The following is a 16,769-nucleotide window of genomic DNA, read 5'->3' as shown; positions in this document are numbered from 1 at the left end:
TGACTGGTGTGAAGAAGAAAAGACATAAACACCCGTGGCTGTTGATAGTCTGTCTCTCCCTTGCCCCCGCGGAAAATACTGCTGACTGTGGTCGACATATGATTTAAAGAGGCGCTTGTTTGAGAGACATATTAGACATATAGTATGCTTTTGCGGCGTTATTTCTCAACGTAAGCAAATATTTTCTTGGGTTTGTCCAACGCTACAGCTCAGAGTCATACATTATTTGCTGAAGGCCAACGCTGCGTACACACCTTTGATATCAAACTGCCAAACAGCCAAACTGCACTCTGAAGTCTGGTAGTTAATATACGGTGTCGGTCCTTGATGTATACACAGTTAAAAGGGAGTTTATCTTTGCTTTCACCTGTGCTGGGTTATTTTTAACTGTCTGCCAATGGCAATCAGCCGTCTGCCGTTAAGTATGCAGCATTCCTCTGTGTTTGAATAATTCCTATTTGATCTTCATTAGCATTCAGACGTAGTCGTCAATTCAGTGTTTAAAAGTTGTACCGAGATGGTACTTGAGTCCCAGCAGGAATGATAGTCAGCTGTCTGGAGGTTGGCAGATTTCTTTAAATCACCCCCCCACACCACCACAACCACTGTCACTCGATTCCTCCCTTCTTTGAATCAAAGCCCAGCAGGATGAAAAAGAGGACGATCCCTTTGGGAAATTAGGAACCCTTAAAAGCTGCCCAAAGTGCTTGCATACAGTAATTATCTCTCTGATGCCTCTCCCCATGTTTTACACATAGGAGACACTTATTTAAGCCTGTGTCATTATTTAGCGTCTGTCTTGGCAAGTCTTTTCTTCCCTACTGGTAGCATGATACAACGTTCTCACATGACAGTGCAGTCCTTGATACCATATGTGGGATTGTACAGGGAACCCGGGCATCTGTTTCGCTGACGTGTGCTTGTGCACAGTTAAATCTTCAGATGTACCCCCAACAAGCCTTGTCAGATAAATCAGTATCCCCATCATGCACACCACCTGCCGTGTTCCAAATGCGTTCTCTTGAAATGATTTTTAAATGGGTATTATTTAACTATTAATGATTTTAAGTGGATGCTACGATATTTGTATACAATTGAACGTTGCACTACTACCACTTGGAGCAGCAGTAGATGGACATTTCAACAAAGTATCCATTACTTTTAGCTATTTTCACTGTTTATCCAATACTTTTAACTATTCATCCTTTTCTTTTAACTAACTATTTTAACTGTTTATCCATTTTTTTAATTTTTTTTATCTAATTGTAATCTTTATTCCATCACATTAGTTGAGCTACTACTCGATGTTGGTACCCGGTGTGGTACAAGATACCCTGTTTGGGAATCAGTGTTTTGGGGGATTTCCGTGAAGTTTGCTGATCAAGCGAGAATGGCCCTGGGGACTGTAATAGGTGACAAGATGCCACCTATTACACATTGCTAAAAAGCTCCGATCCTAACAGTCCTAGGTTTTACCCTGGGCAGGATCTTGGCAGAATGTCACTTGTAATGTCTTTGCTTTCATGTGTTTAAGGCCACAGAAGTCAGTCATTCTGCAGATTCTGCTGTTTTAGTGTGTGTTGCCTTTTCCCCACTTCTGTCCAAGTACCCCTATGTGCACTTTGCTTTTATGGACCGATGTAAATTTTCTTTCATGGCTGCAGTGGAATCACTGTTGATCCTTATCTCTCCCGTAAAGGCACAAATTTATTGTCAGCAAAAGGCGTTTTAGTGCCCAAAACTGGCTGTGGTAGCAAATTACTATTTGAGAAGAGAAAATAATCTAAAAGGGATCAGTGAAGGCTTGACCATGTTGTGGTTTGATAGTATTTATGTTGCGTTGGTCTGAGACACCTGCCGCCCTTTGGACTGCCTGACCAAAATTAAGCCACGGGGGGCATTTTAGATTGATTCACACTGACTAATTCATGATTCATATCTGCCACCTGTGACTCGCTCTGTAGCGGTTTATTGGATGGTCGCATGCACTTTAAACCCGAAAACTACAAACTAAATAAATCATGAAAATAGAAGCTTTTGGGTTGTTGCTGGAACAGAATGGTGATTTAATTGTATGTTCATGTTTTAATTGTATGTTTTTGCTTTACAAATGAACCCTTGTAGATGGCATACTCGCATTAAAGTGTCATCACAGTTTTGTCAAATACCAAAATGTGGTTATGGGTGCAATAGTAAGACTATATTAAAAGTATGATGACAATCAGCAATGGACTGGACGTTGTTGACCACTTTCTCTCATCACCTCCCCTACAGAACACAGACCCCGTTCATGACATGCTTCTTGACGTCATCACTTGGGTTGGCATCCTCCTGTCTCTGGTCTGCCTGCTCATCAGCCTCTTCACCTTCTGCTTCTTCCGCGGCCTCCAGAGTGACCGTAACACCATCCATAAGAACCTCTGCATCAGCTTGTTCATCGCCGAGTCCCTGTTCCTCGTGGGGATCAATCGGGGTGACCAGCCGGTAAGACTACTGCTGATGGATACTTACTTAAGTATCGATTTATTTAGCACTGTTGCATTTAGCACACTGCACAAAGTACTGCAAAACGGTGAACAACTTTAAAGGTACAGTGTGCAGCATTTAGGGGGATGCATTGGCCGAAATGTAATATAATATCATTCTGTACAGTGCCTTGAAAAGACATTTTGTTGCATTATGACCTGGAATTAAAGTGGATTATTATTTGGATTGTTAAGTGATGTGCACATACGCGTTCACCCTATTTGCTATGAAGCCCCTTAATATGATCTGGTGCTCCCAATTATCTTCAGAAATCACATATTTATTTAAATAAAGTCCACCTTGTGTGCCTCTAAGCTTAACATGATCTGTCGCATGATCTGACGGAGCACCATTAAATCCGTTATTACAAAATGGAAAGTATACGGTCCCACAACTAACCTGCCAAGAGAAGACCAATACTCAAGGACCAGGCAAGGAGGGCATTGATGTGCCAAGAATATGGCGACGTTAAAAGTACAAAAACAATGTGAATATGATGGCCAGTATGGATGTGATATTGTTATTTCTTTTAGTCCATGTAGACACTCAAGTAGCAGTATTTGGAACATCTGGTCAGTAAGAGGTGCATTGAAGTGTCTAGATGGAACAAAAACCAGACTTGCCCCTCTCTTTGCTCCTTGCCCAAAAAACAAATCTTGAATCACAAAATTTGTTGAAAATCACTTTTTTTCTCCCCCAAATACATGATCCCTAGAGGCTGCTAGAAGGGCTCCCTGAAAGCTTCGTATTAACCTTCACTGAGGAGTGTTCACCATCTCCTCTAGATTTAAGAGCCAAGCATTTTTTTTTTTTGGAAAACATAACCTTTGGTGGCCTGCTGTATGCTGTGAGTGGTGCTTCCCAGAGAGTGCCAGTGGCCCTGAACTCTTTTGATTCTTCCAGGCTCACGGAGAAGAAATACAGAAAAGGGAAAGAATTGGATGCTCTTTATTCAACAAACACTCTCTCTTGGTCCCCTAGTTGCACAGAAGCAAACATCTACTTGAAATTACTCTCACATACGCAGACACACCACACACCTGCCAACTCACCTCCTCATATCTAGATATCATTGTTCTACTGCATATACTCACTGAAATGAATTCATCCGTTCACTCCCCAACCACCTCCTTGTGCACTTTTCCAATTTGTTAACACTTCAGATGCATCTGGATTAAACCATTCAATACACTAAACCGTCTTCTAGTATCATAGCTTCAGCTTGGATGGCATTGCTTTTCCTGTAAGAGCTCAGCTGTGGTGGCAGGTGGAGGCATGCTGTCATCTTCAAGTGTGTGTACTCAACACTGTCGACAAATGTGGAGCCATTACATGTATACAAGTTGGCGGAGGGCTTTATTCCACCTACAGCTTCTCGCAAACATGCCATTTTTTTTTGCTTGCTAATGAGGATGAGTGCACAGTTAGCTTTGCTGGAGTGATTGTCTGTGCACAGTATGAAATTATTTCGGTGTCTATGAATTTATAATGGGGGCAGACGCTGGAATATATCTTATTGCTCATAGTCTTTTTCAAGAATTGTATTTATTAATTTGTTTAAAATCATTGTTTATCCAGGATTACCAACAGGTCACAACTGTGTTATAGGTGCAGGTCAATTATGGAATTATTATAGAAATAATAAATTCATAGAGAAATAAATTACATGTCCTTACTTTTTAGCCTCATGCTATCAAATCACATCGATTTTTTTGCTCTGCAAATATCACCACAACTATCGGAACCAAAACTCACAGGCCATAGTTTAGCCGCAAAGCTACTTCCCTGGAGAGTTAAAGATAATGCTTCGGCCCTACAACTTTTCCCTTCCATAACATTTTATGGGTGAGATTCACAGCCTGGCTCTATGATCACTCTCCTGGACTGCAATTAATGTCCACTCAACCTTTTAGTTATTTAATTGGATCCGTTTCAGTGACAATATACACTAGTTATGTTCAACTGTGCCAATAATTAGATCAATCCATGTAAGTACTGTATCTTATTATTGTACCAAAGTGTGTGGGCTACGTGCAAACACGCGATTGACAGTCTGCTGTATTCTAGTCTTGCATTATACGTATATCTACCAGCTCAGGCAGCGTGTCACTGCGTTATGTGCTCACACCTGGCCGCCGTGTAAATGCGATGAGCTCCAAATGGGCTCTTGGACTGTTGACTTCGCTTCTTCATATCTCTCTTTCATCCGTGCCAGCTACAGCAAACAAGACCACATGGGCTCAGTAGCTGCAGCGTTCTCCTGCCAGTCAGTACAGGCAAACATCCAATCACTTCAGCCAAACAAACCTTAGCAATGCTAATTGTTGGGAAGACAAAAAATCTGCAGAGGTCAGAAAACGCTGCTCAATTTTAGTCACTTGGAGGACACATTTTGTCATATTATGCCCTCTAGCAATGCATTGAAACTGATTTGATTCAAATGTTTTAAACTGTAAATACTCACATCTGCCTTCTTTTTTTCCCCTCCCTGTTTATCTCTCTCATTTGTGTCTGCCGCTATAAACCTTTACCAGATTGCTTGCGCCGTCTTCGCCGCCCTGCTCCACTTCTTCTTCCTGGCAGCGTTCACATGGATGTTCCTGGAGGGTGTGCAGCTCTACATCATGCTGGTGGAGGTGTTTGAGAGCGAGCACTCGCGGCGGCGCTACTTCTACCTGGTGGGCTACGGGGTTCCCGCGCTAATCGTGGCCGTTTCTGCCGCAGTGGACTACCGCAGTTACGGCACCGACCGAGTGTGAGTACATGTGCAGCTGGATTAGGTTTCACAATTAAAAATGAGGTCTTATACACAAAAAAATCATATGAAGGTACCTTTTTTATATATAAGATATACACTGCTCTTCATCCTTCTAGTCATTAATGGTAATGATTGCAAGTGCATAACGTTTTGGTTTGTCTGCAAATGTAGATATATGAGAAATAAGTTCCAGACTAAAGTTCCAGATCAGTAGATATTGGAAAAATGTGACCCTGGCAGACTATATATGTTCTTTAATTGCTGGAATGATTTTGGGGGAAATGTTGCATCAGATAGTTTGAACCCCAAACTGAAGGGACTATGACTTGATTTGTCATTTTCATTAGAGGACACTTGAGCAACATGTGGTTAGGAGGACCCGGCCACTTACCCCGCCCGAACCAACCAGCTCTACCGACTGAGCTACAGTCGCCTCTACCTTTCCTGTCTCTCAGTGTAAACGAAATAAGCAGTTTGTCAAATATGTTCAATTGACATGGATACCAAAAGCAACTCACTGCAATGTTGATATAGTCATCTCATGACATTGTGTCTACCACCTGATCTGGTGGGGAGCAGGAAGCCAAAAAAAGCCCTGCCAACAACATGGCGACAGTTTGTGTTGGTTTTAGGAGCTTTAACAATCTTGCAGATGACGCTCCAGTGGCCATTGCTCATCATCAACATTTAATGAAGCCGAATGGTTACTCAAGCTGTGTACATTTCCCCACTGCTGAATTGACATGGTTTCGACGGTGAAAAATGCTCACTTCAGGATATGGTATTGTTGGATGAATGGCAGGCTGTTATGGTTAATGTCTTCAGCATTTTAGGATGCACAAATTACAGCACAGGCATGGACAGATTAAGAGCAAGGGAGGGGGGGAGGAGAGTGAGTATGAACAGGGAGATGGAGAGTGAATGAGAGAGAAAAAGACAGGAGATTAACAAAAAGATGGGCAGCGACAGAGACTGCCGTTTTGTATTTTCTACAGAAGCTGCATAAGCTCTTTCCCCTGAAATACAAAGTGGTCTATAAAGCAGTGTAATGCCAAACAGAGGATTGGCCTCCATTCCTCTCTGTTAATCTCAAACCCATCTGAAAATAATGAAGACCAGCATCAGCAGGTTGCTTAAAAGATGTTTGTCATAAATGTCACACACACACACATACACATTGCTACACACAAAGCTACTGATAGACAGTGCATTTGTAGATTGGCGGAGCCATAGTTCTTGGTGATGGATGAGGTGATAGCTGCCACCGCCTGAGCCTTGGCATCATGTGAATAATTAAAGCCTGCCACCGGTGGGACAATTATACTCAGCCATTGAAGGATGAGGGAAAGGACAAGGCGTGATACGTGGTGAATAGCAAAAGGTGGGGGAGGGCGCGTAGTCCCGCTGCAAATTGATTTGGGGACCATAGCAGCGCTGTCATAGGTGTTATCACTTTGAGCAGACATATCCAGCAAGTGACCCAGGTTTAGTAGATGGCTGAAGCTCAGCCCCAGTGTCTCGTAATAACTGAGCACATTAAAAAGCAGCCTGGAGCTCAGCAAGCTTGTGAAGTCACCTGTTCAAAGGCTGAGATCAACTAGGAATCTTTGAACCAAAGAAAGTAGTAGGACCTCCATTCAATTACTCTTAAGTGATTATTCTAAATGCACCTTTGAGCAAGACACTTGACTCTGCTCGAGACCAGTGAAGGCATCTAGTGGTCAGCAAAACAAGGGCGGGATCCCATATCATTTCTCCAGTTTAATGAAAGTAATGCATCAAACCACCTGTAAACTCGGGAGATGGAATATTTGTTTCAACAAACTAGTTGGTGCAACTGTCCAGTGTGTTCCACTGAGCATGAAGAACAATGGTGGGTGGTGTCTAAGGAGTCCTGTGGAGGTTTCTTGCAAACACCTACGTTTACATTCAGTGTCTCTCACCATTACCATTGTGTCCTTTAGGCCGAACAAACATGTTGAATGCATTTTTATTTCTTACAAAACACTTGCAAGGCCAACTTTGTCTGCTATATTTATTGGTATATATTGAAATCTGTTGTAGTTATTTGTATTTTGACATTTGCTACGTGTAGTAGTCAGGACACAATCAGACTATTGGCTGTGTTAGCTATTGCTATCTTAAGGCCACACTATTGTTTGAGTTTGACTATGTATGCTGGTCAACACACCCACAATAAACACAATTTGAAATGTATTTTTCTGTAAATTTAAACTGTAATGTAGAAATTCAAGAAAATGAACAAAAATATATTTTGGAAGGAAGTTGGCATGCTAAAAGTTAGTTTGTTACTCTCATACTCATATTTTTTTAATGTTTGCATTGATTATTTGCAAAAAAAACAACAATATAAACTATGGTTTTCTCAAAGGCAGTAAGGCTTCTTCACTAGTTAGCTTTTTACTGTAGAATACCCAAGCTGGTGTACAGTTACAAGAGGGATTTAAATCAAATAGTTTGCATTGACGGTCTTAGGATATAGTCCGATTTGGAGCACCTCCCTTGTCGCTAAAAATGATTGATTGATTGATCGATGGATGGATGTCATGATATTATTAGTTGAAATTGGTTTCTTAACAATACTCGCTTATTTAAGCACACATCATACTTTGTTTTACATGAAGAGAAGATGATATAAATTGAAGAAACTAATTTTATAAATATATATATTGTTAAATATTTGCACAATTTCACCGGCGATGTGATCTAAAAGGGTTAAAAAAAGGCGTTTTTTGTTTCATTAGGCACAACGTGCTTCGGGACTTAAGACCAAACCAAAAGGCAGCTGGTGATCTCCTTGGCGCAATCATTTCATATTGCTTGACTCACACTCTTGGTCATCAGCTCCACTGTCACGCCAATGAAATGACTATCTCTGTTGCGAAGACTTCTTTCCCGACGAAGCTGCCATTGCTCAAAGGACAGCCTGTCTCAGATCGCTGCAGAATGCCAGAACACTGTTGGCACGAGCTTGGCTTGTGTTTTGACTGGCACACTTTTATGGTTTTTATTGCTGGGTTACTAATGGAATAGTGCACAAAGAAGCACACCAGGGGGGGTAGATGAAACTAGATGTGCTCCAAAACCATAACACAAGTGGAGAAGAGGAGGTAGAGAAGGCAGAAAAAAAATAACAGCCCGCAGCACCCACCGCCCACCACGTCTTTAAATCTTTCTATGATCTGAAGAAGAAGAAGGCACAAAACAACCATAGAAACCTTCAGCATAATTTAAAAGCCGCGACGTTCGGAGCATGTGCTTTGATGAGCAGCCAGAGTTCTGTGCATGTTGTGTATCTTTTGTTTGCGCTTATTCACTTCTTTCTGCATCCATATGTGTTTTTCTGTTTCCTCCTCTCATCCATTGATATCAGTGAGGGGGAGACATATCAAGTCCCAGGAACAACAAAAGACCAGTCGATTTTCTGTCTTGTCACTTCATATACAGTATTCTCTCTCATTTATCTGCGGGTTCTTTGGTGACAAAAAGTGAAACCTATACAAACTTGTCTATTGCGGCTGAGGTTTTTAGGCTATTTCGCTGTAAATCCTGCTTTTCCTCAAAGAGAATGGGACCACAATAGCATCCATGATATCATGATCATTGAGTCTTTTGCTTTCAGAGTAGGTTTTTATGGAAAAGGGACACCTCACCTTTCCTCAGAAATCAGAATTTAAGGCAGTGTGCCATTTCACGACAACGATGTTTTCTTTTCTTTTTTGTCGTGTTTTTGTCTTCTACACTTGTTACACCAGTCACTGTCTAAGTGGTGTGTTCCCCATAATCTCAATTTGCATTAATATGCTGTTGAATTACAGCTAATACTCTTCTACTTCCACTTCGTCAGGCTGAATGACAACACGTCTGTATGAACTGTAATTTTCCAGTGGCCAAATATGGAGGCGTCTATCTGCTGCAGCAGCGGAGATTAAAAGATTAATAATTCAACTACAGGTCATGAATCAAGTTTTTTTTTTTTTTTTGCCATTTCAAAGGGGGCACTGCCACCTTCCAACCGGCCCTTCTGGTCTGTATTTAGTTCCACTCAGCAAAGAAGAATTGACTATCTGCTCTGTGTTGATATGAGTTGAGGTCAGGAGAGTGTGTTATTTAATTCTCGACATCGTTACAGCAGTCCTCGAGAGTCATCGCAGTTAACATGAACATGTAAGACACTTTGCTGAGTGCTTAAGGACTGCGTGTGACCATGTCTGTCAGGGTCAGGGTCAATCCAATTCCTCTGGAGTGATACAGCTAGGATTCAATTGAGAACCAATTGAATCATCCATAAATTATCATTTGTAATGTTAATTTCCTGTCTGAACCCGACAAATTGAAACTGAATCGTACTAGAGTCGGGTCGCTCCCAGCCTTTAGGGTGCATCCTTTTACAGTTTTAGCTGCATCCCGCTCCGTTTGTTTTTCTTTGTCTTTGATAGTACACCTGTTTGGCTATGAAAGCCCATCATTATTACTGCCATTGCCACTGAAAGCCCCCTTTCCTCCAAATTCTTACTGATGGCCATAATTCTCCAAGCCCCTTGCAGCAATCTATGTTTTGAAGTACCTATTCCTTTGTGTCACTCCAGCCTCCTACTTGATGTATATCCTCTGAGCATGAGAATGAAGCTATAACCTCAAATCTCTCTCTCTCGCTGTATACCCCCATCCCCTTTTCCTCTCACTCTGTCTCTTTCATTGCAGTTGCTGGCTACGCCTGGACACCTACTTCATTTGGAGTTTCATAGGACCAGCAACCTTGATAATTATGGTAAGCGTTACCCCATCCACCCCTTCTGCTCATTAACCCTACTTAGCCTGCGGGGTCATCGCTTAAATGGTCCGCCGACATTCCTTTTTCCAGCTCCTATCCTCCCTCTTTTCTCTGCCCTGTTGAGCATATATGCCACCGCCGGGTACGGAGCCGTCCAGAGAAACGAATGAGGGGTGTAGGAAATATATTGCAGTTTGTCACCCCCGCTGCAGTCACCGGCTAAGACAATTATTGGGGGGGGGGGATAGGGGGGCGGGGAGAGAAAGAGAGTGAACTCTGCTCAGTATGCAGTGTTGGAGTAATCCGCACTGCGATTATGATTGATTTTCTTCCTGTTCCAACTCGTACTCCACTACCTTTTTTCATCTCTTCCTCGCAGGCACACAGGCAGCTTTGGGTGCAATGAAGACACAAACACACACACACTTTCTGTGTCTTTCCCAACTAGGACAGCCCCAATTTTCCAATGAAATATCTCATTTATCGATCCCTCTGCTTTAAATCTGATGTCAGAATGTTCTTCTAACTGTTTAAGCTAATGCAAATCTGTAAATATTGCTGTGCCACAAGCTCTTTATTTTCCAAGACACCAGTCAGCAATCATAATTAATATTGGGAATTAGTAAATCAACTAGTAAATGTCCTCAACAACCACAAATGTGACAATTGTATTGTCCCACGTCTCCCAACGTGGGCAATTCTAACAATTCTTAACTCTTACTGCTCAGCTGGATGCTAAATCCCAACATGCATAATGCTCTTTCATGCTCCAGTTCGGTGGAATCACTCACAATGCATCTCTGTGTGCCTCATGACTCACTCCTTTCTCTCTTAGATTTATAAACAAGAAAAAAAATCTATTTTGGAAAGAAGGCTAGAGCTCAGATCCAATTGTCCCCTGGGACATTTGGTGAGGGTTTGGGCAAAGATGCATTTTTAGCGGTTAAAAAAATGCCGTGTTATAAGCTTAATTTTAACTGTGAACATCAGTAAATTAAGTGAAATCTCATTGAGATGTGCTTTACTCAAATTCTGTGTTTAAGTTAGTTATTTGAATAAGAAATCTGGTACATAAAAAAACATAGTGCTTCACTTAAAGGTAAATGATTGTCCTATGTTATAGTAAATAGGCACATCCAAGTGTTAATGAAATGATACCCCACCCATTAAATGCTGTCTTTGCTTGTCATGTAGCAGGGGACATGATACATGATAGAAATGTGAAAAGTACCGCATGCATTTTACAAAAATGTTTTTGTTAACACTTTCTGTAACACCCATGTAATGCATTATAATCATACCTATAATGCGTTGTACTCTATTTATAGCACTGTATAAATAGTATTATTCATAGTCATTTATAACCATAATCATAGCACATTAAAAAAGCATTTGTAATGACTTATAAGGTCAAGCATCATAAAGCTCCATAATTGCTGGCCACTCACTGACTTTCTTTGGTGTTCTAATTCCCATAGTTGTAATACATTTTAGTATTCTTATAAAGCATTATAATCAGTATTATAATGCTTTATAATGTGATTAGAAGTTACTCAAAGTGGTCAGTGTTTGCTTTAAGAAAAGGGAAGAAAATGTCAAGAGAAAACGAACTCGGCAGCAGTGGCAGTTATTCCCCGTGCTCGTCTCTAAGTGTGAGACAAGTTTGAATAAGTCAGACGGAAAGGCTCCCTCATACAAGTATGCAGCTGTCGTGTCTCACCGTTCGCTGTTTAGTCTGTTATACCACCGTAGAGGTTTCATAGGATTTTGTGCTCTGTTTGGCAAAGTGGGAAACCAAGTCTGGCTGCAGCGTTTCCTGCTCCGTGCTACAAAGTGCTCTGATTTAAAATGAATGGAACTGAAACAGGAAAACCTCTCTCTCTCTCTCTCTCTCTCTCTCTCTCTCTCTCTCTCTCTCTCTGTATCTCTGTCTGTCCCTCAGCTCAATGTGATCTTCCTGGGCATCGCTCTCTACAAGATGTTCCATCATACGGCCATATTGAAACCAGACTCCGGTTGCCTGGACAACATCAAGTAAGAGCACTCACATCACCCAGATGTCCATTAAAGTCGTCCAGAAATAGCACTCATAATGACATTTGTTACAGATGGAAAGAATGTTTCAATGTGATGAGCTCGCCTCCACCAAAAGCTCTCTGACAGCTGAATTGTATCTCGTACGACTCAATTTGAGCCAACTTTTCCTCCCGAGCAATTCACACTTTCTTGCCCCCCCCCCCCCTTTGCTATTTCAAAAACCTCATTAAAAGCACTTAAGGTTGTGAACACCCAACCCAAGTGTCTGGGAGTCTGAGCCTGCAAGGTAAGCGTCTCCTATTAAGCTGAAAATTTGTGTCAGGCAGGGTTAAAATCAAACAGGTATTCTATTGCGTCCCAGCCGTTATCTGAAGAACACTGCTGTCTGCACAGGAGAAGGCCAGGAGACAATCTGACAGACCTGACCTGGTGTTATCTTAATGTCAACATGCCACCGATGAATATTCATATTTCATGTGCGTGTGTGTGCGCTTAATGTGTGTTTGAGTCAGTTTATCTGCCTTTGCCTGGCTGCTTCCAGATGATATGAAAGCTTGAGGGACAATAATGATTATATAACTCAGATTCAAACTTTGCATGTATTGTAGTCTCATGCAGTGTTGGAAACATACCACAGATTTAACTTTATAGACTGGTTCAAGTAAACTGTCAGTCAAACTTCTAAAAGTTTCCTCCTGTCTGGCTGGATGTGAATAAACTGTTTGAAAAGTTGTGTTTAAGGTCCCTTTGCCCTGCAGAATGACGCAGCGTTTTCACTGATTGTCTTTGCTGTAAGCTCCAACTACCTGGTGTCAGTGCAGACTCATTCTACAGATGGTGTAAAGTTGTTTTTCTGCCCGTTTGCGATGATAGATAAGGGTCTCTGCTCTGTTTTTGCTGTCTCCCTCACTTTTTTTTTAAGGCACTCTGGACACATTAGTCTACTTTATGGCTGGCGCTCTGGCTGTTTCTCTGTGGCATCACATCACTGTTTGTGTCTCAGCAGCACAGTGGCCCTGTCTGCCCTGCTCCTCTCAGCACAGTCATACACACATAAAAAAAACAATCTCCTGCAAGCATGATATGGCATGCTTAAGCAGCACCCATGCCAGACCATACTTTTTGTTTTTCAATCACAGGTTCACTGCAGGATGTTCCTGAGTGGAGCTGTGGTTTTTAAGTGCTGCCTTTGAGCAGGGCCAAAGTGAGACCCGCACTGACATTACAGTTACCTCAAGATGACATGGAGCAGAGAGTCGACATTAAACGATGTTCTGTGTTCACCAGATGTGTCACTTCTGAGAAATACAGACGTTGCTATATTTTGAAGTTGGCGACCGCATCAGCTCTTCATAAGTCCAGGCTAACTTAGCTAGGATACAAATGTTTACTAAGTTCTGGACGCTACGGTGACTTCCTGCTGTCACTAATTCTCGCTACAAATGTTTCCTTAAATGGTGCAACTAGATGTAGTAAATCCCTGGTTGGAAACTGGCTAGTGGTGACTAAGAACCTTCCCCCCAAAAAATGTTTTAATTATTAATGCAAAGCTGGTGAAACCCAATCCTTGTTTTATTTCTCATCTATCTGATCAAGGTCTCGCCATTTCCTGTTCTGCTCTTTCTGCCGTGCTTTTTTCAAAGCTATAATCTGGTCCAAATACTTTCCTTGCAATGTTAATGATAGGTCAATCCAAACTTGACATCTTCCGAAGTGGCTATACACGGTGAAAGCCATTTAGTGTCACCTCTTTTGTCCTAGTTTGTAATAACATTCTGTGAAATAACAGGTTATGTGTTTTGGTCCTATTTGATTCAGGCGTGTAACAAAGAACACGTAGATCACTTGTATGCACTTTGGAGTAATGAAAGAACCGCAATTGGGTTTATGACAAGAGAATTGTGAAGCAGATGCCTGGATCATTTTCACAGCCGTCAAGACTTGACGTCCAAATGATCCGAATATATATTTTTTCAGGCTGTTCTCTGTGCTTTTGAAACACGTGGCTTTGAATGAAATAACTGTCAGTACTCTGCTCACAGAGTAGGTTCTGATCGGCGGCAGATCTGTTATTACACACCAACACAACCGAGTCTCAGAAACACTCAGACACATTCTCTATATGCACAAATAAATTCAGCCCCGAGCTCAAACATCCACCACGAACTAAACCCTTGCTGCGATTCAAAAACCTCCTGCAGCCCCCTTGATTGGCTCTCTAGCTTATATACTGAGGCATGGTGTGGTGAAAAAAAGATTGCTTAGCAGAGAACTTTGATAGAGCTCCAGACCACGACTGGACCGGAACAGCAGGTACATTAAAGCAAAGCACTGATCCAAAATGCTGTAATCGCTTCTCCAGATAACATTTGTCAAGGCCGGTTCTGTACGTTGCCCGTCTTTGGTGCCGCAAGATACGTTGCGTAGTTTGTTCTGCGGTGAAGTCTTGACCGCTGGAGTTCTCAGTGCCATATGATTTATTACACTGGCCTCACATAATGTACGGAAACAACTGACCTCCTGCAAATTGCCCCCCCCCCGAGACTCACTCACTCCGACACAGTCTGCAATGTTTCACATGACCATTGGAAACTAGTATGAAGTAGCACTGCTGTTGTCAGCCCTCATTCATCTGACGCGGTGTTCAATTTGAGACCCATTTCTTCAACACACAACAAATCAGACGGAATGGCTTTTACTAAAAATACTGCTTAGCTAAACACATCATGTCCATGGTCTGTTTCCTCATAAACAAGTAGAAATAGGTAAGTATGATGGAAAATTAAGTATTTCAGTTTTTAACATGGGTTGAAAATAACATTCCGGGTCCAATGTGGTGTTGCAGTCAGTTATCGCCGTGCTTTCCCAATGAGCTTTTCCTCGAGTCACCAAGGTGAACCGGTTTGATGATGATGATACTCCGGGTTAATTAAGTCAATCTATCTCTGTTTAATGAGATGTGTCTTCTTTTGCGTTGTATTTCTGCCGTTTGCCTCCTCTTTATGGTTTGATGTCACATCTTCTGTTCAGATTTCATCACGCCGCCTTGTTTTAATATGAATGTTTCATCTCTTCTACGCTGTGTATCTCTTTCTCCTTCCCCTCCTCTCTTCTTTTTGATTAGCACACACATCCTGCCTTTTTTTTTTTATCTGAGGCTGTGTTTATCTGTAACATCTTTCTGTTTTTCATCTTCCATTTTTCTTTTTTCCCTCTTCATTTTTAGCTACCGTTATTATGATGGATGTGTTATTGTAGAATGGCACTGGTAAGATGCAACATTTCTCAGTAGAGGATGTAGAATAGAATTGATATTGTGTTTGATGTGTTTTTTCCTTCCTCACCCTATAATAGAGACAGCCGCTGCCACTGCCCTGTGATTTATGGATTACAACATGACTTTTGCGCCGTTGTGATTTTACATCCCAAACTAAATATGGCATATTAACAACATAATGGACTGTACATTCTTTTTTTAGAGAAAGGCGTGACTTTTGACTTGAGTAGCTTCCTCCCCGTACAGATAAGAAACTTCAATTGAAATATTCTCACAAGGATGATTTCAAAGATACAAAACGTCTATGCCAAACATCAAAAACTTTGCGCCATTGATGCCTTAAACACTTTGAGGCGATTAGCATTTTAAGCATACCTTTGGTTGAATAATTAACACCCTGCCGAGCTGATCACAGCACTTCCTCTTTTCCTCCCAGAAGCGGCCTACAAAAAGACTTCATGCGCATTTGAAACAGGTTGAATTGACCAATTGCAATCTCTTGCATAAATGATCTGTGACATTGCAATGAATGGCACCTCTGTGAATGAAGTCATTTTGAAGGAAATTGGTGGTAATTTGATGCCATAGTCTGAAGGGGTTCTCTGCTTAATTGGCACAATGAAGCGTCTGTCTCTTTTTTTTGTGCTTTTAAAGCCTAGAAGTGCTCTGCTGCAACCCTCAGAGATGGATAATATATCTATATATTGCACAGCCATTCAAATAAATAGATGGTTTACTGAAAAGCTCAGTTGATAGTAAGTACTTCTATTGCTTAGATGCTATATTTAACATTATAAAATTTGAATAAAATACCCATTTAATTATAATTATTCCTAAATAACATGATTTGCCTTACATACTCCATACATAAACAACTTTGAGCATAATGATGCCACACATATGAACTGAGAGGTTTTGTAACTGTTGTATTAGCAGCTTTCAGGCATGCAGCAGTCCTGACAGGATAGAACTCAACTGAAATGCACCCTCTTCGTTTATAAGTGAGCTGTTGTGCTTTTCAGTGACTGTTATGCAGTCTCTGAAGTTTCGCCTCCAGGCTCCTTCCATGCAGCTCTCAAACTCGTCCCCATATTTGTATCCGATAACTCCAGACGAAGATAAGCCACGTGCGATAGGAGCCGTAGCCTTTTCATATCCTGTCCACTCGGATGCATTACGTATGACCTCTTGCGTCTCCATCGTAAACCATTCGCCCGACCAAAACTGTCACTCGTTAGAGGACAATATTTTGTTCTCTTTGTGCCCACTGCTTGTGTTTCTGTGTCCATTCCGGGGGCAGTCGTCCTGATGAAGTACCTCTCCCACCAGGTCATTAAGACAGTCCTGGGAAAATTATGTTTAATGGTCGCCCCGGT

At 41.6% G+C, this 16,769-nt stretch overlaps 1 protein-coding gene across 21 annotated transcripts in view; it reads left to right on the top strand.

Moving 5' to 3' along the window:
- The window catches only part of LOC116385337 (adhesion G protein-coupled receptor L3), a 188,225-nt gene that overhangs the window by 156,853 nt on the left and 14,603 nt on the right, over positions 1-16,769 (top strand). For all 21 annotated transcript variants that reach the window (XM_031850686.1, XM_031850685.1, XM_031850702.1 and 18 more), the window contains 4 exons: positions 2,275-2,484; positions 5,061-5,281; positions 10,010-10,076; positions 12,022-12,113. In XM_031850686.1, the coding sequence (XP_031706546.1) occupies positions 2,275-2,484; positions 5,061-5,281; positions 10,010-10,076; positions 12,022-12,113 (590 nt within the window). The remainder of the gene's footprint in view (positions 1-2,274; positions 2,485-5,060; positions 5,282-10,009; positions 10,077-12,021; positions 12,114-16,769) is intronic.

Source organism: Anarrhichthys ocellatus, unplaced genomic scaffold (genome assembly GCF_004355925.1).
Source record: "Anarrhichthys ocellatus isolate YVR2014 unplaced genomic scaffold, GSC_Weel_1.0 scaffold11, whole genome shotgun sequence".
Classification (NCBI taxonomy): domain Eukaryota; kingdom Metazoa; phylum Chordata; class Actinopteri; order Perciformes; family Anarhichadidae; genus Anarrhichthys; species Anarrhichthys ocellatus.
The sequence above is the reverse complement of the archived record's forward strand: the minus strand, read 5'-3'. Positions and strand labels throughout refer to the sequence as shown.